This window comes from Oncorhynchus clarkii, chromosome 10 (assembly GCF_045791955.1).
Source record: "Oncorhynchus clarkii lewisi isolate Uvic-CL-2024 chromosome 10, UVic_Ocla_1.0, whole genome shotgun sequence".
NCBI lineage: Eukaryota > Metazoa > Chordata > Actinopteri > Salmoniformes > Salmonidae > Oncorhynchus > Oncorhynchus clarkii.
This window is the reverse complement of record NC_092156.1, coordinates 62,194,086-62,220,695: the sequence shown is the minus strand read 5'-3', so window position 1 is coordinate 62,220,695 and position 26,610 is coordinate 62,194,086. Positions and strand designations below refer to the sequence as shown.

The following is a 26,610-nucleotide window of genomic DNA, read 5'->3' as shown; positions in this document are numbered from 1 at the left end:
ACATTCATGTCAAAACCTCTCACAAAGACAAGTAGTGATGAAGTCAATATCTCCTCCACTTTGGGCCAGGAGAGATTTACATGTGTAGCCAATGTGAAATGTCTAGCTAGCTAGCGGTGGTGCGCGCTAGTGGCGTTTCAATCGGTGACGTCACTTGCTCTGAGACGTTGAAGTAGGGGTTCCCCTTGCTCTGCAAGGGCCGCGACTTTTGGGGAGCGATGGGTAACGATGCTTTGAGGGTGACTGTTGACGTGTGCAGAGCGTCCCTGATTCGCGCCCAGATCAGGGGGACGGATGTAAAGTCTATACTGTTACACATGCATATTATTAATATTAGCTCTCTGTACATCCAAGGGCCAGCCGTGCTGCCCTGTTCTGAGACTATTGCATTTTTCCTGAGTCCCTCTTTGTGGCACCTGATCACACGACTGAACAGTAGTCCAGGTGCAACAAAACTAGAGCCTGTAGGACCTGCCTTGTTGATAGTGTTGTTAAGAAGTCAGAGTAGCGCTTTATTATGTACAGACTTCTCCCCATCTTAGCTACTGTTGTATCAATATGGTTTGACCATGACAGTATTACTCCAAGCAGTTTAGTTTTGGAAATATTTAGGACTAACTTATTCCTTGCCACCCATTCTGAAACTAACTGTAGATCTTTGTTAAGTGTTGCAGTCATTTCAGTCGTTGTAGTAGTTGACGTGTATAGTGTTGAGTCATCCACATACATAGACACACTGGCCTTACCCAAAGCCAGTGGTATGTCATTAGTAAAGATTTTTTTTAAAGTAAGGGGCCAAGGGGAATTCTACCTGGATTATGTTTGAGAGGCTTCCATTAAAGAACACCCTCTGCGTTCTGTTAGACAGGTAACTCTATATACAATATAGCAGGGGGTGTAGGGCCATAACACATATGTTTTTCCAGCAGCAGACTATGATCGATAATGTAAAAAGCTACACTGAAATCTAACAAAACAGCTCCCACAATCTCTTTATCATAATTTTCTCTCAGCCAATCATCAGTCATTTCTGTGAGTGCTGTGCTTATTGAATGTCCTTCCCTATAAGCATGCTGAAAGTCTGTTGTAAATTTGTTTACTGTAAAATAGCATTGTATCTGGTCAAACGCAATTTTTTCTAAAAGTTTACTAAAGGTTGGTAACAGGCTGATTGGTTGGCTATGTGAGCCAGTAAAGGGGGCGTTACTATTCTTAAGTAGCGGAATGACTATAGCTTCCCTCCAGGCCTGAAGGCACACACTTTCTAGTAGGCTTCAATTTAAGATATGGCAAAGATGAGTGGTAATATTGTCCGCTTTAATCCTCAGTAATTTTCCATCCAAGTTGTCAGATCTGGGTGGCTTGTCATTGTTGATAGACAACAATAATAATATTTTCACCTCTTCCACACTCACTTTACATAATTCAAAATTACAATGGTTGTCCTTCATAATTTGGTCATATATACTTGGATGTGTAGTGTCAGCATTTCTTGCTGGCATGTCATGCTTAATTTTGCTAATCTTGCCAATGGAAAAAAAATAATTAAATTAGTTTGCAATATCAGTGGGTTTTGTGGTGAATGAGCCATCTGATTTAATGAATGATGGAGCTGAGTATGCCTTTTTGCCGAAATTTCATTTAAGGTTGTCCAAAGTTTTTTTACTATCATTCTTTGTCATTTATCTTTGTTTCATAGTGTAGTACAATGCAATATGTATGTTCAATATGAAAATCCTACTGCATTTAAACTGATAGGCCAGACTTTGGCTGCAAAATGAGCAGTGATGCTCCTCGTGTTGTAAACTCAATGGATTTGGTAAGTAGAAGTGCTCCTGAGTAGAATGGACCCCACATTTTAGTAATCATTACCTTTAATGCTGTTAACAATAATGTCAATGCTATGACATTATTTATGCAATTATGGCGATTCACTTTTTTCCTTTTTTGATATTATTAAAGACAATTCTAAGTCTGCTAACATTTTCTCATAAAATGTTACGAATTTCAACCATTATTATAATTTTTTAACCATCTTCATTGCAGGACTTTTATTTTGAAGGGAAATTCCCGAGGTCACAGCCTTTTTCTTGCATGTTCTTACTGGCAGAATGGAGGTTAGAGAAAGGATTTTATAGGCGTAGAGCTTGCGAGCTTGTAGTCCTAAAAACCACAGACGATTTAGCATTTTCTACCTCTTCTTCGTTAGGAGATCCTTCACATTTTGTTCAATGAGATAATATCAGTCAGTTAACATGACCTTTATGAATTATGAAGCCTTTATGTGGTTGTTTTGATTATATAAATGCTTCCAAATTCACAAAGTATGGTTAGCTGATGAAGATTATCTCATATAACAAAACTTATAAATTCTCCTGAAACTGTGTTTACCACAGACCTTATTTTCGGTGATATTATCAACAACAAAAAATCATTAATTTCCCCATAGGCTTTGGCCAAAGAGCCATGGCGGAGTTAGCCTCCGTTAGTGCATACAAAAATACGCCATTACTATTGCGCTCAATTGGTTGGCGTCACAGCTCAAATAGTGTGGCTAAATGAAAAGGGTATGCGGGATGTTCTTTGAAAAACGGTACTGTTTATTTATTACCTTACACATAAAACATCTCACGATCAGTATCCTTCAGAGCAGACTTGTTTAGAACAATTTCCGTAACTAACCACGTTTCCATCCAACCATTTCATGCGGATGAATTACCTGACGCAGGCAAAACGTTACCACAGGCTGATGTTTAAAAAAATATAGATATAAATGACATAGACAATTTATTCATTCGACATGTTTGGATCTTTCTGTATCGGTAAAATGTATTATGCAAGAAATGGCGGTGGAAACGCATTCATGGGCAAATATTGCTATATTAACCATAACTTCGTCGTAAACTTTTGAGTCATGCTATGATATGTTGTGTGGTCTTCCCACTGCATGCAGTTTATGTTGTTACAGATTAAATACATTATGTTGAATTTCACAGGGTGGTGAAGGTGCAAAGTGATGAGCTTGATGCACCTTTCCAATAAATATCAAGGGTCTTATTCTGTCAAAACATTGGTTATTAAATTATTGCATCTGAGGCTCTCCTTTTCAGCTAGCCAGCACCTCACCTAAATAGGTGTGCATTTCTTTCACCTCCAGACCACCTGATTATGTAAAATAATAATACAAAAAAATAGGAACATTATGTTGTTATGAATAGAACACAGGCAAAACTCAGAGGGGGAAATGTAGTGTTACACTTTAATGCCAGCACCTCAAACAACAAGTCATGTGAGCATACCCAGATGTTCAACTGAGGGACTTAGTAATCCAAAAAACTCTTACTGTACCCCAAGACACTATACATGATAACCATAATATGTCAGATAAAGAATGGTTCCCAGATATCCCTTGTGTACATCTCAAGCCACACTGCTACGATTTCTCCCCATTGTGGACACTCCTATGTCTGATAAGGCTACTCAGGAAGGAGAAGCTCTTCACTTGAAGGGCCTTGGTGAGAACGGTCTGGTGCCTCTTCACATAGTTTTCCTCAGTGAAGCAGTTCCCAAATGTGGGGAAGGCGTACAGCTTGTCAGCGTCCGTCCTAATGCTCAGCCCCTCACGTTGTGACTCAATGACACTAGAGCAGGGGATCTTAAAACTTTTTCAGCTTGGGACCCAAATTAGAAATTCTGTGTTTTCCTGGGACCCAAGCTTAGGAAAATATGCAACTATACATAAATATCGGTACATTTAACTGCCTTTATGCCTAACAAACATGCAATATATACATAAACAAATAATGAAATACCCATAAATATCTTTTCATGTTTATTTTTCCCCATTTCAAAACACTCTTACATACCTGTCTAGGTTGGAACTGATGCTGTTAAATACAATAAATGATTTCATTCGGAACTGGAATAAAAGGATTGATCACATCACACAGATGTATAACAGAACACACACACACACAGGCTTTTTGAACGTGCAGCCCTAAGTAACAGTACAGATAAATGTCAGGCCTACTGTACATCTTACTGTTGAAATTATTGTTGATAGAACGTCTAGGTTGGAACTGTTGCTGTTTAAAATACTTATTTTTCTATTCTGAACTGGAATAAACCGATTGATCACATCACACAGATGTAGAGCAGAAAACACCTACATACACACAGTCATAATGAGAGGTGTGTGGCTGGTTGAAGTTTTCAACAAGTAGGTCTATTATGGACTCAGTTTTTCACAGTGCAACACTGAGGTCATGCTCAGCATTGACACTGTTTCTGTACTTGAGAACCCTGACTTGCATAGGTATGTGGTGCCAAACTGGATCAGAACATCTACTGCTTTCTCAGTCAGGCAGGAGACCGCTTAATGCTGCAGATGAGCAACCCAGAACTGTGTGAGTGTTTGCCTCAAAAAGCATCTTGCTTCAATCAATTATTACTTGTATTTTAACAGCAACAGTTCCAATCTAGACTTGTTTAACAATAATGTCTACAGTAAAATGTACTGTATGCCTGATGATTTTTAATCTTCATCTGTACTGTTTCTTAAGGTTGCACGCTCAGTAGTTAGTTAGCTTGCTTTGGCTAACGTTAACTATTAATGTAAACTCACTCACTTTTGTACATCACCTTGGTCCGTACAATTGACCTTATTGTAGCGGCCCAAAAACGTAATACTTCCAGATCAACTGTAATGTAAATACCATCGTAAAGCACAATTTCTCCCCTTTCCAACAGAATCAATTACATGACCCCCACGCTGCCCGTTTCTGCATAATTCATGAAGACAATGAGCCCCGTCGCGTCTTTTTAAAAATGGCAGGTGGGGAAGCAAAACTAATGCGTGATAGTGAGAAGGAGAGATGTGTGGGAAAATTGCTTTTTTTTTCACTCGATCTGTCCAACTTATCACCTCTAAAATGTACATAAAACACTATAAAGACTTTATATAATGTGTCATTACATACCTATTTGAAAGTTTGTGTCGAATTTGAATCGGGTTTTTAGCGCAGTGCTAAAGTGATCTTAGAAGTTAACAGCGGCTTTGAGAGTCATGATCGCTTGCAGTGATGATGCAAAAAATGACTAGGTATTCCCCCTTACCCCCATCACTGTCCAATTATTGTTTTAAAACGACGAGAGAAGTGCTACACCTGGTGGAGAGAGATTGTAAGACAGAAATAGTTGCTTTATGCGTGCTGTACGTTACGACATGACACTTCACGATGTAACTGAGGGTGTTTTTTCAACTTCTCTCCAATACTATAGAGCCATTACCATGTCGATCAACGCTTGAAAAGAAATTCACAACCCCGATTTTGAAGTCAACACAGTCCCATTAGCCTCGTTTGAATGTTTTGGTTGCGCACATTTCTACGGAGTGGGGTGAGTTTACGTTAGCTGTGTAACGTTACAAGGCCAGAGGATTTTTTTGAAAGAGAAACTCACATATACTATGAGAGATAGTACTCCCTTATTTACGCATAAATTAAATGACAACAATGCCTTGCTAGTTGACTTACTTTTCCACTTTCGAAGCACTGTTTCCAGAAGCATTCTGCCCTGTTCTGAAAGAACTCCCTGGGTTTACCGTCATGTTGTGCCTGGATGTTTGGTCAGTACGTGTCATTCTATTAATTTGTTCGTTTTGAGACTCATTACTATGCACTTCCCCACACAAAAACATATTGTGGGCGCTCCTCGTTATTCCTCAAAGTTTGTATGAAAGAGACAAAAAGTCATCACTGTATTTGCGTTTCATGACGATTGAGCTCAGTCAGAACTTGTGAGTTCTAGCACGAGTCCATTTCATGATGGCGATTGGGAATAACAAGTCAGTGGCTTGAACGACAGCGCTGCAGCGTGTGGATCGCGGAGTGATCTTCAACAAAACTGCAGAAAAAAAGATTGGTAAACCACGAAGCACACGGGCATCTCCCTCTACCTCTCATACTGGCGCAGCTACTAAACTGAGAGATCGCTGCTAAGTAGAGAGCACAGTTGCACTTGGCCAAATAAATTCCAGCAGTTAATTAAATAATTATACATTTATGTTGCGACCCCTACTTTAAGAAACAGAAGCAGGTGGAAACCACCCTCTCAGGTGGTTAGTCTTTCAGCTCCCTCCTTGAACTCTAGCGATTGTTTGGGTGTTATTGGGATTGTGTGCAGTGTTATAGGCTAGATACATCTTATGGTGAACACCCACCCTGTCCTTGCCTGTATTGGTGGAGTAACCATGGAGGTAACTGAGGCAGGGCTTTTTATTTTGCCTTTATTTAACTAGGAACAAAGAACAAATTCTTATTTTCAATGACGGCCTAGGAACATTGGGTTAACTGCCTTGTTCAGGGGCAGAATGACAGATGTTTTACCTTGTCATCTTGGGGATTTGATCTTGCAACCTTTCTGATACTAGTCCAACGCTCTAACCACCTGCCGCCTAGACCTTCTATGAAACCATTCCCTAGGCATTTAAACAGGAGAACAGCACGATGACAGCAATCTGTAGTTCATTGGGAGAAGACATCAGTTCTGTATGTGAATCCATGATAACAACGGCAGAGAAATCATATTATCTCGAGGGACAATCAAGGCGGAACAACGTTGTGGATGGAATTGCAGAATCTCCAAGAGACCTGGATGGAGTCTGAGGACAAAGTGAGGGAAATTATCACTGAGAAACTGAAGACGGACCACAGGAGTCCCCCCTTATCTCAGCTTGCTGGTCACCATAGCAGCACCCACCTGTAGCATGCGCTCCAGCAGGTCACCCTCAAAACCAATTCTTCCTTTGGCCGCCTCTCCTTCCAGTTCTCTGCTGCTAATGACTGGAACGAGCTACAAAAATCTCTGGAACTGGAAACACTTATCTCCCTCACTAGCTTTAAGCACCAGCTGTCAGAGCAGCTCACAGATTACTGCACCTGTACATAGCCCATCTATAATTTAGCCCAAACAACTACCTCTCCCCCTACTGTATTTATTTATTTTGCACCCCATTATTTCTATCTCCACTTTGCACATTCTTCCACTGCAAATCTACCATTCCAGTGTTTTACTTGCTATATTGTATTTACTTCGCCACCATGGCCTTTTTTTTGCCCTTATACCTCCCTTATCTCACCTCATTTGCTCACATTGTATATAGACTTATTTTTCTACTGTATTATTGACTGTATGTTTGTTTTAATCCATGTATAACTCTGTGTTATGTGTCGAACTGCTTTGCTTTATCTTGGCCAGGTTGCAATTGTAAATGAGAACTTGTTCTCAACTTGCCTACCTAGTTAAATAAAGGTGAAATAAAATAATAATAAAAAAAAACTACAAATCTGCATTCATATTCTGATGCCTCCTGTCTTGAAAAAACATTAAGTACTGAATGGAGGTAATGAAATAGGCATTTGTGAACATCATTATAGCTTACACAGTACAAACACAATACATAACAGACCTTTTCGGCGTTTGTCAGTATATGCCTAATACACCGAGTGTAGAAAACATTTAAGAACTAGGCTTGGGAGGTAAACCGTGTATACTGGGGTATTTGGAAATAGCCACAGAATGGTTTATCAATACCGTATTAACTATTTCTTTGCAGTTTTTCAATATATTTTTTATATTTGTAGCTACTTAAACCTCTATGGGATTGGTGTCCCTAAACCGGCAGGGTTGTTGCTCAATATTCGATAATGTGACTAGAAAACATTATATACAACAGCCAACTTTCCGGGACATGTCTTATATGGGCAAGCTTAAATTCTTGTTAATCTTACTGCAGTGTCCAATTTACAGTAGCTATTACAGAAATACACAACAAAACACATCACGGCAACTGGTTTGATACATTCACCTCGAAAGTAAAAAAAAAAAAATGTACTTACATTTAGTAAACTTGATCTGATTTGTCATCCTGAGGGTTCCAGAGATAAAGTGTAGTGTAGTTTTGTTAGAAAAAATACATGTCTATATTCAAATGTAGAAACTGTGTTCTACAGTTTGACCCCACTGCTGTCTCTGGCTTCACCCCTCCAGTCTGAAGCTTTTGCACACACTGCTGCCATCTTGTGGACAACATCTAAATTACACAGAATCCTAACTCAACAACTCTTGCATTCCCGAAAATATGATGGAACATGTTTTTGTTTGTTTATATGATCTTTTACCAGATCTAATGTGTTATATTCTCCTACATTAATTTCACATTTCCTCAAACGTCAAAGTGTTTCTTTTTAAATGGTATCAAGAATATGCATATCCTTGCTTCAGGTCCTGAACAGGCAGTTAGATTTGGGTATCTCATTTTAGGCGAACATTTTTAAAAACGGGTCTGATCCTATTAAGCATGTACCTGCAGTCAACTTGCGCAATACGTTAGGAGATAAAGCATATAGCGTTCTTCGTTAGACATCATTTTACATTATGAAGCTTACCGCAGTTCCCCAAAACAGTTGGTTTGCAAATAGCACAACGGGAGAAAGCGGGAGCAGGTGAGTCCAGCTGTGTAGACAGGGGTCGCGTTTTATATTGAAAGTCAGTGCTTTTTTACTTCAATAGAGTGATCAGGGACGTGCAACTATAGTTTTCCTTCACAATAAATACATTAGTGAAACACATTCGGGAGAAAATAGCTTCATTTTCATCAGATGACAACAGAAGTGCAAAGCTATTTGACTGGCAGCCACACAAATAAATGAACTTAGAATGAAAAAGCAAGGTATTTTTTTTTGCAAAAGCGATGCGTGGCCATAGTCTTTCTAATGTTTATCACAGAAAGAATGTAGCCAGCGACATTTCCTAATGTTTCGCTTAAAGTCAATCTTGCATTTGACAGAGATTACAATAAGCATTTTAGATCTGCGTTTACAAAATGCAGCAAGATATTTCCTGCGTGAAAAACACAATTTGCCTAAGCTTAACTTGCTAGTTATCAAAATAAGTGGCTGAATTCATAAAGGTGACGGGCATCTTTCTCTTCTCCACTCTCTTCCTTGTCATCTTCAGAACCATTTTGGGAAACCGGGACCTGGCATTTCCAAAATTACACTGATTGGCTCAAGATGGCGCTATAGCAATCAACTGAAGTTCTAAAGTTTGAACAAGCATCTCTCCTGTCTAGACATGTTTACTGTTGCTGTGAAGCCCATCATGGTGGATATACACTGTGTACAAAACATTAGTGTACTTTCCATGACCGACTGACCAGGTGAATTCAGGTGAGTAAGATCCCTTATTGATGTCACTTGTTAAATCCACTTAAAAATCAGTGTAGAAAAAGGGGAGGAGACAGGTTAAAGAATGATTTTTAAGCCTCGAGACAACTGAGACATGGATTGTGTATGTGTGCCATTTAGAGGGTGAATGGGCAAGACCAAAAAATGTTAAGTGCCTTTGAACGGGGTATGGTAGTAGGTGCAAGGCACACCGTGTGTCAAAAACTGCAACGTTGCTGGGTTTTTCTCGCTCAACAATTTACATGTGTATCAAGAAAGGTCCAACACCCAAAGGACATCCAGCCAACTTGACACAACTGTGGTAAGCAAGTCAACATTGGCCAGCATGCGGTGGAACGCTTTCGACACCTCAATATTAGGAAGTTGTTCCACACAATGTCTGGATGCAATATTTTACCCAGGAATATTCAACATTGAAATCTGTTACTCTCGTTATTCTAAATGCATATGTGGATATATTCTGCGTACAAGAATGAAAATGTATATTTGTCTTTAAATCAGGGTTTGATCTAAATGTCAGAAGCTATCGTGTGGAATGGTTACTTTCTATGTTATAGAGTGTAATGGTTTATCTGCTGGTGCATCCTGAGGTAGCTCCTCTCTGAGGACCTCTTCCCACAGTGCGTACTGGCAAACGGCCTCTCTCCCATGTGGACCCTCTGGTGCCTCTTCAGGTCACCAGTCTGGGTGAAACGCATGTGACACTGGCTACAGCTGAAGGGTTTCTCCCCTGTGTGGACGCGCTGGTGTCTCTTCAGGTCACCAGCCTGGGCGAAGCGCATGTGACACTGGCTACAGCTAAATGGTTTCTCCCCTGTGTGGACCATATGGTGCCTCTTCAGGTTGCCAGCCTTGGCGAAGTGCATGTGACACTGGGTACAGCTGAAGGATTTCTCCCCTGTATGGACCCTCTGGTGGATCTCCACCTTCTGGGGGCAGCTGAAGCCTTTGTTACAGAACATGCAGAGGAACCGTTCCTCTTTACTATTGTCTGATGTTGCTTCCCCTTCCTGAGCCTGCGCTCTAGCCCTGTCGTTTGAGTTCAATTCCTGATCGAAAAGGACGTGGCCGTGTGAATCGAAAGGTGCCATTGATGTGGACACTGGGTGTAAAGGGGAGTGGGTCGCAACATTTCGATTTGTCTGTAAGCTTTCCCTGTAGTCTAAGAAGTCACTGGTGTTGCCCTGCGAGTGACCTTCTCCTAAGTGAGTCTGGTCTGCATTCCATGTCAGAGGAGGGTCACCCTCCACTTTCACAGTAACCTCATCTATGACCAGATCCTCCCCTTTCTTATCTAGGCACCCTTCAGAGTATACACTACTACTGTACCGGTTCCAGTCCCCTCTCATTGGATTAGTCTGTGTATCCAAAACCAATGGCATGTCACCAGGTATCATCTCTGTCTCTGTAACATATGAACAGGACGGGTCATTCTGAGTCTGTAACACGTCACATGAGTCCTGAAGGGGCAGAACCGTCCTCAGGCTCATGTTACCATAAAGTAAATACTCTGAGCGAGCAGGAGGAGAGTCAAGTTGTCCCAGCCCCGTTAAAGTCTCGGTGTCAGTCTCTGACTTGAGGACGGCGTTCGGCGTTCCACTGACCTCCGTGATTCTGCATCGGGTCCTGGGCTGCACTGGGAGGGGGGCGGGGTCCTCCATGGCTACAGGGGGCGCGCCAGCTGCACCAGTAGGAATGTCTCTGCTGTGCCGTGGGTCCTCCTCTCCTTCAGAACTCTCAAGCTTGACCAGAGACAATCCTCCAGGACCTGCAGCCTCTGTATCTGCAGACTGACACAAGAAGAAAGGAGGTTATTACCGGTACATGAGTTTAATTGGATAACAATGTAGTAAGGAAGTCTCACAAGCTCCTCTGACAGATAAATGAGGATGTTACATGTACGGAAGTGAATAGCTGAGTGGAGCCTTTCTGAAATAAACTGGCCACATTTGATGTACTGTAATTTTGATGTAATACTGTTACACTAACCTCTATCATGATAACGTGCTGGATTGAGGTTCTACTCCCCTCATCAACAGTGATTGGTTGGTCATCGCTCCATGTATTGTGTCCCGCTGGCTTCACAAAGCTCCTGTGGCCTCCAGTGAGATTTCCTTCACCTGAGAGTGATTGGGGGAAAAGAGGTGGTTAGGTTAGCTACTATCAATGCTATATTGTACACTATTGATACTGCCTAGAATTGGCAAGGATGTAAGGTAACACAATATTCAATAATAAAAAATGCATTGTAAAATTAATGCATTCTTTATAAGTTATGTTAATTTTTTAAAAATCATATTACTCCAGGGCCTCCCTACACTGGCTTCCTGTTAAGGCAAGGGCTGATTTCAAGGTTTTACTGCTAACCTACAAAGCATTACATGGGCTTGCTCCTACCCATCTTTCCGATTTGGTCCTGCCGTACATACCTACATGTACGCTACGGTCACAAGACGCAGGCCTCCTTACTGTCCCTAGAATTTCTAAGCTAACAGCTGGAAGCAGGGCTTTCTCCTATAGAGCTCAATTTTTATGGAATGGTCTTCCTACCCATGTGAGAGACGCAGACTCTGTCTCAACCTTAAAGTCTTTATTGAAGACTCGTCTCTTCAGTAGGTCCCATGATTGAGTGTAGTCTGTCCCAGGAGTGTGAAGGTGAACGGAAAGGAACTGGAGGAACGAACCGCCCTTGATGTCTCTGCCTGCCCGGTTCCCCTCTCTCCACTGGGATTCTCTGCCTCTAACCCTATTACAGGGGCTGAGTCACTGGCTTACTGGTGCCTAGGAGGGGTGCGTCACTTGAGTGGGTTGAGTCACTGATGTTGTCTTCCTGTACGGGTTGGCACCCCCCCTTGGCGGAGATCTTTGTGGGCTATACTCGGCCTTGTCTCAGGATGGTAAGTTGGTGGTTGAAGATATCCCTGTAGTGGTGTGGGGGCTGTGCTTTGGCAAAGTGGGTGGGGTTATATCCTCCCTGTTTGGCCCTGTCCGGGGGTATCATCGGATGGGGCCACAGTGTCTCCTGACCCCTCCTGTCTCAACCTCCAGTATTTATGCTGCAGTAGTTTATGTGTCGGGGGGCTAGGGTCAGTTTGTTATATCTGGAGTACTTCTCCTGTCTTATCCGGTGTCCTGTGTAAATTTAAGTATGCTCTCTCTAAATCTCTCCCTCTTCCTTTCTTTCTCAGAGGACATGAGCCCTAGGACCATGTCTCAGGACTACCCGGCCTGATGACTCCTTGCTGTCCCCTGTCCACCTGGCCGTGCTGCTGCTCCAGTTTCAACTGTTCTGCCTGCGGCTATGGAACCCTGACCTGTTCACCGCATGTGCTACCTGTTCCAGACCTGCTGTTTTCATCTCTCTAGGGACAGCAGGAGCTTTAGAGATACTCTGGATGATCGGCTATGAAAAGCCAACTGATATTTACTCCTGAGGTGCTGACCTGTTCCACCCTCGACAAACACTGTGATTATTATTATTTGACCCTGCTGGTCATCTATGAACATTTGAACATCGTGGCCATGTTCTGTTATAATCGCTACCCGGCACAGCCAGAAGAGGACTGGCCACCCTTCATAGCCTGGTTCCTCTAGGTTTCTTCATAGGTTCTGGCCTTTCTATGGAATTTTTCCTAGCCACTGTACTTCTACACCTGCATTGCTTGCCATTTGGGGTTTTAGGCTGGGTTTCTGTACAGCACTTTGTGACAGCTGATGTAAGAAGGGCTTTATAAATACATTTGATTGATAGCGTTAGATACTATCTACATTTACGAAAAACTTAGCCTAACTTAACATGGCTACCGGTAGGTAACGTTCAAAGACACAGCTCACAATATATATATATTTTTTTATTAACTCCAAATCCTTGCTGTCATCTCTGCAGACCATGACTAACGTCCGATAACCCAAATTACGTATTGAGTGGCACCTTTCGAAAACCCCACATCTCCTTATACGGTTCCTTTCTAAATGTCCACTCCTTCCGAAACCACCACCTTTCCTGGGAGATGCACTGCACTGAGATATTGATTTACATATAGGTAGGTGGCAGCATGGATACTCAAAGGGATGACCTCTCTGAGCGATGATGTCGCAGCTGGACCGCTCACACACAACTGAAATCATGTGCAGGAGGCGACAAGCATATATTTACAGCCTTGGCCTTCTGCTAAATGTACCTCTTGCCATTCCTCTGTATCGGTCGAGGATCTTGACACTACTGGGACGACTGGCGAGGACGCGCTCCCGTGCCATCTTCAGTTCCAGTAGCTGTAGTTTCCTCCGCAATGTCCTGTTTTCTTTCTGACTTTGAGTTATTTCCAAACGAAACACTGCATAGTCGTCGTCTACGAGTTTACAGACCTCTGCCACGGCTGCATTCGCTAGCACCTCCATGATGGAGGCTATTTGAGTGTGAAAAACCATACAGTTATCTAACGTTAGTATCTAGCTAGCGTTACCTAAATAACATCTATTGAAAACGTATTGTCTCCAATGCGAATTAAATACTACATGTGGTAAGTGTGTGATATTGTGCAGTTAAATGAGTCATATTGAGTTCCAGGGTGTTAATAAATCCCCAAACAACAACGCTAACCTGGAAACTGTTCTTGATCACTGTTTACTTTTTATGTGTGTTGTTTTCCGGCCGACTAGACGCTGTGTCACAGGTCGGAGTGTGAATCGCACATTTTGTTCACAAAAAAATAAGCTATTGGCTGACTCATTTATTTTTTATGCCGGTTTGATCGCGGCAGTAATAGTAGTAATGTCTGCAGTTTTCGGTTTGGCTATTTGTTTCAAGTGAATTAGTCTATAAATAAATCTGTTTGCAAAAATTCGTCATACATACAATAATTATTGATTTCGGTTGCCTATCCCGACGAAGTTTGTCCTATAAAGTATTTGACTCTGACAAAATTAAGGAAATTAGGGGGGGGGGGGGGGGGGGGAAAGCTTCTGATAAATGATGTCAATTAGCCTATCAGAAGCTTCTAAAGCCATGACATAATTTTATTGAATTTTCCAAGCGGTTTAAAGGCACAGTCAACTTAGTGTATGTAAACTTCTGAACCACTGGAATTGTGATAGATTATTTCACTTATAATTCACTCTGTCTGTAAACAATTGTTGGGAAAATGACTTGTCATGCACAAAGTAGATGTCCTAACCGACATGCCAAAATAATAGTTTGTTAACAAGAAATTTGTGGAGTGGTTGAAAAACAAGTTTTAATGACTCCAACCTAAGTATGTAAACTTCCGACTTCAACTGTATATACACACACACGGACATGTACATGATGAACTCGTACACCTTGTAAATATGAAAATAGAATACAGTATTTCAGAAAGTGACCTACCGCTTGCATGTCAATCGACTGGGAAGCATTAACGTTTGCCATCTCCACCTATCTGTAAGCATGACCAATGGCATAGCACCTTATTGATTTGTGAATTCAACCAACCAATAGGAATACCTAAACATCAAATACATATTTCTGCCATGTCATGTGGAAACATAACTAACCCTGTTACACAGGCAACTCGGTAACATTCAATGTCTTCTTAGTAAGCAACTCCAGTGTTTTAGGTTATTATCCTGCTGAAAGGTATATTCATCTCCCAGTGTCTGGTGGAAAGCAGACAACCAGGTTTTCCACTCAGATTTTACCTGTGCTAACTCCCCAGTCCTTACGATTATAAGCATACCTATAACATGATGCAGCCACCACTTGAAAATATTGAGTGGTACTCAGTAATGTCTTTTATTGGATTTGCCCCAAACATAACACTTTGTATTCAGGACAAAAAGTTAATTGCTTTGTCACTTTTTTTTCAGTATTACTTTATTGCTTGTTGCAAACAGGATGCATGTTTTGGAATATTTTTATTCTGTACATGCTTCTTTCTTTTCACACTGTCAATTAGGTTAGTATTGTGGAGTAACTACAATGTTGTTTTCTCCCATCACAGCCATTAAACTCTAACTTTTTTAAAGTCACAATTAGCCTCATGGGGAAATCCGTGAGCGGTTTCCTTCCTCTCCGGCAACTGAGTTAGAAAGGATGCGGGGCCTCCGGGGTGGCGCAGTGGTTAAGGGCTGTGCCATCAGAGTCCCTGGGTTCGCGCCCAGGCTCTGTCGTAACCGGCCGCGACCGGGAGGTCCGTGGGGCGACGCACAATTGGCCTAGCGTCGCCCGGGTTAGGGAGGGCTTGGTCGGTAGGGGTGTCCTTGTTCCGGGTTGGATGTGCGCTGTGTTAAGAAGCAGTGCGGCTTGGGTTGTGTATCGGAGGACGCATGACTTTCAACCTTCGTCTCTCCCGAGCCCGTACGGGAGTTGTAGCGATGAGACAAGATAGTAGCTACTACAACAATTGGATACCACGAAATTGGGGAGAAAAAGGGGTAAAAAATTTTTTTTAAAGGATGCCTGTATCTTTGTAGTGACTGGGTGTATTGATACACCATCCAAAGTGTAATTAATAACTTGACCATGAACAAAAAGATATTCAATGTCTGCTTTTCTTTCCCATCTACCAATAGGTGCCCTTCTTTGCAAGACATTTGAAAACCTCACTAGTCTTTGTGGTTGAATCTGTGTTTGAAATTCACTGCTCGACTGAGGGACCTTACAGATAATTGTAGGTGTGGGATACAGAGGTAAGGTAGTCATTCACACTACATACGCATACCGACCACACACACACACATCACATGTGGCTGCCACTCTGTTCTTTATTCTTAATCTTATCTAGTCTGATGCCTAGTCACTTTACCCTGCCTTTATGTACATATCTCAAATAAAATAAAATTGTATTGGTTACATGTGCTGAATACAACAGGTGTAGACTTCACAGTGAAATGTTTACGTATGAGCCCTTTTCCCAGCAATGTTAAAAATACATATACAGTGGGGCAAAAAAGTATTTTGTCAGCCACCAATTGTGCAAGTTCTCCCACTTAAAAAGATGAGGCCTGTAATTTATCATAGGTACACTTCAACTATGACAGACAAAATGAGAAGGAAAAAAATCCAGAAAATCACATTGTAGGATTTTTTTATGAATTTATTTGCAAATGATGGTGGAAAATAAGTATTTGGTCACCTACAAACAAGCAAGATTTCTGGCTCTCACAGACCTGTAACTTCTTTAAGAGGCTCCTCTGTCCTCCACTCGTTACCTGTATTAATGGCACCTGTTTGAACTTGTTATCAGTATAAAAGACAACTGTCCACAACCTCAAACAGTCCCACTCCAAACTCCACTATGGCCAAGACCAAAGAGCTGTCAAAGGACACCAGAAACAAAATTGTAGACCTGCACCAGGCTAGGAAGACTGAATATGCAATAGGTAAGCAGCTTGGTTTGAAGAAATCAACTGTGGGAGTAAATATTAGGAAATGGAAGACATACAAGACCACTGATAATCTCCCTCGATCTGGGGCTCCACGCAAGCTCTCACCCCGTGGGGTCAAAATGATCACAAGAACGGTGAGCAAAAATCCCAGAACCACACGGGGGGACCTAGTGAATGACCTGCAGAGAGCTGGGACCAAAGTAACAAAGCCTACCATCAGTAACACACTACGCCGCCAGGGACTCAAATCCTGCAGTGCCAGACGTGTCCCCCTGCTTAAGCCAGTACATGTCCAGGCCCGTCTGAAGTTTGCTAGAGAGCATTTGGATGATCCAGAAGAAGATTGGGAGAATGTCATATGGTCAGATGAAACCAAAATATAACTTTTTGGTAAAAACTCAACTCATCGTGTTTGGAGGACAAAGAATGCTGAATTGCATCCAAAGAACACCATACCTACTGTGAAGCATGGGGGTGGAAACATCATGCTTTGGGGCTGTTTTTCTGCAAAGGGACCAGGACGACTGATCTGTGTAAAGGAAAGAATGAACGGGGCCATGTATCGTGAGATTTTGAGTGAAAACCTCCTTCCATCAGCAAGGGCATTGAAGATGAAACGTGGCTGGGTCTTTCAGCATGACAATGATCCCAAACAAACCGCACGGGCAACAAAGGAGTGGCTTCGTAAGAAGCCTTTCAAGGTCCTGGAGTGGCCTAGCCAGTCTCCAGATCTCAACCCCATAGAAAATCATTGGAGGGAGTTGAAAGTCCGTGTTGCCCAGCAACAGCCCCAAAACATCACTGCTCTAGAGGAGATCTGCATGGAGGAATGGGCCAAAATACCAGCAACAGTGTGTGAAAACCTTGTGAAGACTTACAGAAAACGTTTGACCTCTGTTATATACCCTTTATTGGCAATGATAAAGTATTGAGAAACTTTTATTGACCAAATACTTATTTTCCACCATAATTTGCAAATAAATTCATTAAAAATCCTACAATGTAGGGGAGGGTTTGGCCATCATTGTAAAGAATAATTTGTTCTTTAACTGACTTGCCTAGTTAAATAAAGGTTAAATAAATAAAACAAAACATTGTACACCTGCACATTGATCTGGTTCCCTCTGTTATAGCTTCACTCTTGTGTATTTTATTCCTCGTTACTATTTTTATAAAAAAGAATGTAACTGCATCGTTGGGAAGGGCTCATAAGCAAGCATTTCACGGTCAAGTCTACACCTGTTATATTCGGCGCATGTGACAAAGAACATTTTATTTGATTTAGAAGGACAACGGTGTTGCAATTGTGGTGGGGATCATGATACCGAGTTCCTGGAGTGCCCTGTAAGGGTGAAGGAGATTGACTGCTAACTTTTGACACCTCAATCAAATTTCCTATGCAATTTAAAGAGGTGAGAAAACAAGCAACGCTTACGAAGATATTGTAGTGGATGCACCACAGCCTGTAGTACAATTTTGCTGCCAGGTGGCGTTCATTAGCAGTTCAAAACTGTACGGCTCAAGTGTCAAAGAAACTGGACATTATTGTGGTTGCAGCAGAAAAGTAGTTTGGACTTCTGATCATTTTGAGCCTGTGTAGGGGTCAGATCTGTTTTACTTTTAACAGAGAAGTAGTTTGATTTAGTTTATTTATTTTGGTCGTCTGTATGAATATATCCTGTTTCCATCCCACACAGTAGGTGGCGACATGCACACTAAATTGTCTTAAAGCCAATATACCATTGAAGAAGAAGTAGTAGTAAACGGAAGTAAACGTTGACCAAGAACACTTTTCACGTTAGCGTTTTTAGTGTTGTTATTTAGACATTTATTAACACCATGGAACTTAAAATATGACCAATTGAACTGCACAGCATCACATACTTACCACAGGTAGTCGTTAATTCGCGTTGGAGACAGGGCAGACAGGGCTTGGTTGATGATATCTAGCTAGGTGGTAACGTTAACTAACAATGGCCAATTGTGTGGGTTTTCACACTCAGATAGCCTCCATCATGGAGGTTCTAGCGAATGCAGCCGTGGCAGAGATCTGTAAACTCGTAGACGACGACTATGCAGTGTTTCGTCTGGAAGTAACTCAAAGCCAGAAAGAAAACAGGGGATTGCGGAGGAAACTACAGTTACTGGAACTGAAGGTGGCACGGGAGCGCGCAGAGAGGACAACGCGAGAGCGCGTCCTCGCCAGTCGTCCCAGTAGTGTCAAGATCCTCGACCGATACAGAGGAATGGCAAGAGGTACATTTTGTAACCAATTGGGTTAACACTTCGTTCGTTTTTGGATAGTATGAAATAGCTAAATAATCAGGGGAACTATCTTGCTCAAAGACACAATATCATATTCTAACCAGTTCCAGTATGTCCTATGATTTACTAATTGAAAACAATATGACGCAAATCAAATCAACTTATTTGTCACATGCACCGAATACAACAGGCTTAGACTTTACCGTGAAATGCTTACTTATGAGCCCTTTTTCAAAAAGGCAGTTAAAAAGTAAATGGTAAGAATATAACAATAACGAGGCTATATATGCATGGAACATATCAATTGATCTATAAATAGAATATCAAAAAGTTATTTAAAGTGTCACCTTACATCCTTGACAATTCTAGACATTGTCACTGGTGTACAATATACCATTGAGCATTGACAGAAGCTAACCACCTCTTTTCTCCCAAATAACTCTCTCAGGTGAAGGACATCTCACTGGAAGCCACAGGAGCTTTGTGAAGCCAGCGGGACACAATACATTGAGAGATGACCAACCAATTACTGTTGATGAGGGGAGTGGAACCTCAACCCAGCACGTTATTGTGATAGAGGTTAGTGTAACAGCTTTGCATAAAATATTACCGTTACTTTGTAAATCAAATATGTCTGGTTTATTTCATAAAGGCTCCCACTCAGCTATTCACTTGATTACATTGTAATTTATCTGCCATAGGGAAGCTTGTGACACTTCCTTACGACATTGTTATCCAATTCAACTCATGAACCGGTAATAACCTCCTCTCTTCTTATCAGGCTGCAGGTCCTGGGGTCAAGCAGGAGAGGACTAAAGGAGAGAAGGAGCCACGGCACAGCAGAGACATCCAGACTAGAGAGCCCCCTGTAGCCGCGGAGGACCCCACCTCCGCCCCAGCGCCATGTACGACCCGACCCAGCATCACCGAGGTCAGTGGAACGCCGAACACCGTCCTCAAGTCAGACACAGACACGGAGACTTTAACTGCAACACACAGGCTCTTACACACAGGATCTGACCACAGATCAGACCCAGAGAGACTGGGGCTCGGGCCACTGGGCTGTCTTCCTGCTCCTGGTTCAGAGTACTTACCCGTATTTCACCAGAGCCAAAGAACGGTTCATTCCCGTGGAGATTGTGATGGTGACACGTTAGACACTGGTGGGGATGTTCCGTCTTGTTCTTACGCAACAGAGATGGACCCTGACAACATGCCCTTGGGTTTAGACACACAGGCTGATCTGTCCAGAGGGGACTGGAACCATTACAGTAGTAGTGGATTCTCTGAAGGGTGCCTAAATAAGAAAGGGGGGGTTATAGTCATAGATGAAGTGACTGTGAAAGTGGAGGGCGACTCTCCTCTGACCTTGAATGCAGACAAGACTCACTTAGGGGAAGGACATTCACAAGGCAGAGATTTCTTAGATTACAGGGAAAGCTTAGAGACAAATCCAAACGTCGCAACCCACTCCCCTTTACACACGCTCAGGGATCGGGACCCAGTGTCTACGTTGATGGGGCCTTCTGATTCACAGGGCTGCATCCTTTTTGATCAGGTATTGAACTCAAAGGACCAAAGGGCCAATGGGAGGGGAGGGGGAGCAACATCAGGCAGTAGTAAAGAGAAACGGTTCCTCTGCATGTTCTGTAACAAAGGCTTCAGCTGCCTCCAGAAGGTGGAGATCCACCAGAGGGTCCACACAGGGGTGAAACCCTTCAGCTGTACCCAGTGTCACATGCGTTTTGCTGAGGCTGGCAATCTGAAGAGGCACCAGAGGGTCCACACAGGGGAGAAACCCTTCAGCTGTACCCAGTGTCATATGCGCTTCTCCCACTCGTCCAGCATGAAGAGGCACCGGAGGGTCCACACAGGGGAGAAATATTAAAGCTGCCCCGAGTGTGAGAAGAGGTTTTCCCATCAGAACTAGCTGAAGATGCACATTTAGGTCCACATGGGAGAAAGGCTGATCACCTCTACTCAATGTGGGAAGAGGTTCTCAGAGAGGAGCAGAAAAACCATTCCACTAAATAGCTTATGATGTTTAGATCAAACCCTGCATTAAAGACAGGTTGATTTTCAGTATTGTCAGTTGAAAAGATCCACAGATGCATTTGGAATGACGAGAGTAACAGATTTCAGTGTTGAATATTCCTGGGTAGAATATTGCATCCAGACATTGTATTTAAGCCTAAAAAGTCTGTTACATATTGTGTTTGTACTGTGTAGGCTATTTGATGTATATTCAACTACTTTATTTTTTCCCCCGAGACAATTTTTATGAGAAAATGATTGCAGTTTAAATTTTGGCCTGTCCCGACTAAAAGAAATGTTGGTCGCCCGAGAGTCGTCTGTTATTTCAACAATCGATTGGTAGAAATTTTAAACATATTTTTCAATATATATGTAGTGTTTTAATAAAATCAACTGTATGTACTAGATTGTGTGATGCTTTAAAGGGGAATTACACCTGCTGATTTGGCCTTGTTTTTTTGGCTTGCTCCTCAAGAAATGCTGGTGGCCATGACAGAAGCCAAACGTGAGTTGGCTTGGGTGTGTGGATTGATGTGGGTGTCAGAAACTTGCCCACAGCTTTCCCCTCACTCAGTCACAACAAACAAACCTCCTGCAAGTTGAGCTCAATAACTACAGGCAGATATAGAGAAGCTTTGAATAGATCATTAGCCTAAAGAGTAATATGAGAAGAATGTAATTGATAAATGTATGTAGATATTCTAAAACAAATTGTTTTGAAAACTTTCAAACATAGTCACAGGTCCATGTAGAATAAACACTTTACATAATACAATAGAAGCACTGTTCTGCTGATATAACAATGTGAACCTTTCATCTTTTATTGTCGTTCCCAGCCGATACAAATATTGTGCCGATCTGCATTTTGTCTGGAGGTTTTGGGGCTACCTTAGCAAACATGTCCGAGTAGCCATACCTTCCTGTGTGGTGTCCCGCTCACAACAGGAGATCCCTGATCCTGGTTCAGAATACACAGGGTTCCTCCCTCCACATATTGTCTGATACCATTTAATAAAAGAAATACAAGTAAAATTGTGTCTAGTAAAATGTTAATGCCAAGTGCCAGGTCTTTCTCCCTTCAGAGACATCAGTATCAAGCCCGTCTGCCAGTCTGGACTTCCATCACATCATCTTGCAAGTCTCCATATGCTGGCTCCATACATGTTTCTGTGAACACATACATAGTCACTGTTCTATCACCAATGGCAGTTAGGATAGGTAATATCTGACACAAACGGGTACTATGTTGAAGTTTGAACAGGTCAGACTAAACCTACCTATTTCTGTTCTCCCTATTGATGACCGTTGGTGAGCAGGCAAGAGTTGAGGTCTTTTCCAGAGCCCCATTGATGGGCATAGCAGCATACATCAGCTCCTGGCCACTCATCAAAGGTACAAGTGGGTCACACACACACTATCAATGGTGGTTATAAATAGCCTGGTCCTGGTGGAACCAACAGGATCGCTGTGTTCACGTTTCTACTTCACTTCAGATATCAAATGTGAAGTGCAATAGAAACGGTAAAAAGGGATCAGGCTGGATCCGCCAGGCTAGGTTTTGCTCTGGACATTATATGCATCTAATAAGTAAAGAAACTAAGCAACAAATAATGTCAGTTTAAATAGGTTTCACATTGGGGTTATTTGTACAGATGAGGAGCCTGTGAACGCTGTTGCCGTCGACAGATGAAGGTTGCTGGCCGGATACTTGCCAACATGCTAGCTATATTTTAATGACTTGTTACTGAGTTTTGAACACTTGTCAAACTACTTCACTGCCTGTTCATTGATGAATTGGTGACTGAAAAAGTTGGTGACAACTTGAACCAGCACTGAAATGTAAGCAGTGGGGTTCATGTCTTCCCCCTCTCTGCTCTTTTCCTCAGGTTGAAGCATATCCCTAACATCCAGACAGATGTCAAGAACTTGGGAACCTCCCAGCCACCAGGATAATCATCTTGTTCTTGGAGTTTATTCACAAGGTTAGATAGAGAATAGCATGGGTGGATCTATTTCCTTCATGCAGAATTGTAGCTAAACTTGTAACTTGGGAAGCTCATTCAATATTAGACGTGGGCTATTTTATGTCGGACAGCACAACACAAGCCTAGCACCCCCCCAACACAATCTTCCCATTGAAAACCATTGAGTTGGAGTGCCTTTTACGCATCCATTTTTCTGATTGGAAGGCACCCTTATAGTCCTCAATCGACAATGTCAATGTTAACTCTTGCTCTCTCAAGAGCATTCAGTACCTCTATCCATCTCTCTACAGGTGCTACAGAGAGAATATTCCAAGGACCTCCAGTGGCTTCTGACCAATTATCTGCGATCTCGCCAGAGCACAGAGAAGCAAGGTCCGCTGGTGGTAATATATTTTATGCTCTATGTAAACCCCCTTCACTATGGCTGTCTGTGTGATGACATACTGTAGCATATAATCCAGGGCCACTGGTTGGATTGGATTTACTGTACTCACTCCAACTCATGCCCTCTCCTCCCTCTATAAGCTTCCCAGACTTTTATAAAAACGAACGTGTCCATCCCCCTGTCCCCAGGGGATTCTGCTGGGCCATGGAACGCTAGAGCAGCACATCAAAACACCTGCCACCATGTTGTCATTTATCAGCAGACAGTTCCCTGAGGAAGGATGCAACCAATGTTTTAAGAGGGCCAAATTAAAGGGGATGACCACCAAACGCAATAAAGTTTTGTATAAATTACTCATGTTAATTTTTTAATACGTTACAAAACCATAACTGTTTTAGCCTGTTCTCATTTTTACTAACTACTATGGTAGCTTAAACATCTGACAACATGCAGACTTTCTCCATCAAGATAGCACTTGGCACTTCTGATTCAAAGAGGTCTAAAAATCAATGCAAGTCTCATATCCAGGGTGAATAAATTATTCTTCATGTATAAAAAATCACACAGGTGTGCCAGCTAAAATATATATCCCAGACAAGCCTGAAGTATAGGACAAATAGGCTGTGTTTAGACAGGGAGCCTAAGTCTGATTTATTTTCACCAAATGGTCTTTTGACCAATCAGATCAGCACTGAAAAAGATCTGATGTGAAAAGATCTGGGATTGGTCAAAAAACCAATTAGTGGAAAAATATCAGGATTGGGCTGCCTGTAAACGCAGCCAGAGGCAAGTGAATATAAGTCTGTTCTTGTGTTTGTAAGAATTTGAGTGGTTACATACAGTACATGTTAAATGGCTCCGAGACATAAGGAGACTCTTGCTGTAATCAAAGGGAAGGTACTGCTGAAGGTCCCAGTATTCAGTCAGACAATATGCCTAGTCAGTCAGTAAGTTGGCTAATTAAACACTCATGTAATAATGTACACACCAGCCAAACGATACCCAACCGTCTATTTGCAGTGAAATTGGGAGGGGCATTTTCTTTCCAACTTTTCAGTCACTAATTCGTCAATAAAACAGGCAGTGGAATGAAGTAGTTTGACAAGTGTTCAAAAGTGACAAGTCTTTAAAATATAGCTAACAAATAAATAGTTGTTTATTTTCAATAAACCTAGCTAACATTAGCTACACTTCAGTGATGGTGGGAGTTAGTTAGCTAGCTTTCCCCCAGTACTTTCAATTTAGCTAGATCGCTAGCTAAGTAATGGCATTTATATCAACTTCACCAATCAGATGGTTCACTAGCAAATATATTCGGTTTCCCCTCGCATCTAAAGCTGCCTGATAAAGCTTGCCAGTTGATAGTAAAGCTAGGATGAATGTCAGAGACCAGGGGCCTGTTGCACAAAACTAGGATAAGGGATTAAGCCAGGATATCTTGGTGATCCTGGCTCAATTGATCCGTAATCCGGTTGCACTAAAGATGGATAGGGGGCAGGAGGATATGTTATGGTATAAATTACCATGGAGATTTATTCTGTGGAGCTAGCCTGCTCCAGACCAGGCTAAATTCCAGGATCTATTTAATCTCATCCCTAATGTCAGTCAGCAGTCACCACAAATGGAAACCAATAGTTATTTCACTGCTCACTATACATTGTTATCACATATAACTAGACCCACTGTTATTTAAACGTTTGTGATCATTAATTTCAATGATTTTGGATAAAAAATGATTTTTAGATGATGTTGCTATCATTAGATAATTTACAGTTTCCCATAGACTATAAGGCTATATATAAAATGCTAGAATATTAGGGCCACAGAGGGGAAAAAAACACAAGTCATAATATTGTAACCAGTTGTTTTAAAGGAGGACAGTTGTTAAAATGACAGATGTGGGGCATTTCGTGAAATTGTACTTCAGTATGGTTTCATAAACAAAGACATGCTGATGTGCCAGAATATTAAGTATCACATTGTCATAAGTATCAAAACTGTAAAAACAATATGTAGCTTTTCTGCAGAAAGAACCAGCCTCGTAAATTTATGACTTTATCCTTTTTCTTCAGTGTGGCCCTAGTACTCTGTCATATAAACAAATACACATTCCATATGAATATAAAAACACAATGTGTAACATTATGTTCCTTTATTGAATAAGGACAAAACAAAGCAGGTAAACCATCAGCTCCTTTCAAAACTGAAGTCACAGTGACTCTACAAGATGGAAAGCACAGAATCTAAGCATATTATACAAAATGATACATATACAGACCTTTGAATGTGTATAACACACCCTGCATGTCTGCACACTAAAATAAATGCAGGACAAATCCATACACATCAACTGAACAGACAAATGAATGGATGCAGTAGCCTCCCTGCAGCCTTGTATTACACACAGTATACCGCACAAACATCATAAGAGGCCAAATTCGTCAAAAAACGAACCCAAAAAAACCCAAATTCCTCTGCCACCGCAGGACATATTTAACCAAAATTGAAAGCACACATACTAACTAAAATAATTCAACACATATTGGTCCCTCAGCAGCCGACCACTGTCGTCATCAGGGAAGATTGCCGGATTGTCCCAGTCCATGGCTGGTGGCACTCTGGGGGCCCTCTCCTTCCTCAGGCAGGCCACATTGTGAAGGACAGCACAAGCCACAGTAATATCACATGCCCTAACAGGGCTGACCCTTAATTTGTGAAGGCAGTGAAAGCGTGCCTTCAGGAGGCCAAAGGTCATTTCAACTCTGGCCCTGGTCCTGGCATGGGCATGGTTGTAGGCCTGCTGTGCTTCCTGGGGGTCTGTGAAAGGTGTCAGGAGAAAAGGCTGGCAGCCATACCCCCTGTCTCCCAGCAACACACCAGAGAATTCACCTGTCAACACAAAATCTCATCATTACTACCTCATAAACACAGTGATATTCTTGACACAGCCATGATGGTTATAAATAGGGGTTGTGTGGCTTACCTTGTGATAGGCACTGATAGATTTCAGAGGCCCGAAAGATTCTGGAGTCATGGACTGAGCCAGGCCATTTTGCCACAACATTGCTGATCACACAGTCAGCATTGCAGACCATCTGAAATCATAAGATGAGGAATATTACACCAATCAATGCACATCACTGGCAATGCAGAGTGTTCGTCAATGGACAATATCAAAAAGTTATGTTCACCTGAACATTAATGCTGTGAAAGGATTTCCTATTCACAAAATCGGCCTCATGGGCACCTGAGGGGGCTTTTATCCTTATGTGTGTGCAGTCCACTGCACCAATGACATTGGGGAAACCTGTCACACAAAGTAATGAGT

The 26,610-nt window shown here is 42.0% G+C and overlaps 2 protein-coding genes across 3 annotated transcripts in view; one reads left to right on the top strand and one right to left on the bottom strand.

Annotated features, from left to right (window-relative positions):
* Positions 1-8,630: 8,630 nt before the first annotated feature.
* The window catches only part of LOC139418947 (uncharacterized), a 349,701-nt gene continuing 331,721 nt past the window's right edge, over positions 8,631-26,610 (bottom strand). Inside the window, exons 1-3 of one of the 2 annotated variants that reach the window (XM_071168740.1) lie at positions 13,430-13,889; positions 11,238-11,368; positions 8,631-11,038 (exon numbers count right to left, since the gene is read on the bottom strand). In XM_071168740.1, the coding sequence (XP_071024841.1) occupies positions 9,800-11,038; positions 11,238-11,368; positions 13,430-13,676 (1,617 nt within the window). In that variant the 5' untranslated portion in view covers positions 13,677-13,889 and the 3' untranslated portion in view covers positions 8,631-9,799. Of the gene's footprint in view, positions 11,039-11,237; positions 11,369-13,429; positions 13,890-26,610 lie in introns of those variants that run through there. The other variant, XM_071168739.1, reaches the window with a different exon arrangement.
* The window catches only part of LOC139419784 (uncharacterized), a 35,945-nt gene continuing 27,655 nt past the window's right edge, over positions 18,321-26,610 (top strand). The window contains exons 1-5 of the mRNA XM_071169770.1: positions 18,321-18,869; positions 19,327-19,457; positions 19,660-20,760; positions 23,188-23,280; positions 23,471-23,564. Coding sequence (XP_071025871.1) covers positions 18,587-18,869; positions 19,327-19,457; positions 19,660-20,760; positions 23,188-23,280; positions 23,471-23,564 — 1,702 coding nt within the window. The 5' untranslated portion in view covers positions 18,321-18,586. The remainder of the gene's footprint in view (positions 18,870-19,326; positions 19,458-19,659; positions 20,761-23,187; positions 23,281-23,470; positions 23,565-26,610) is intronic.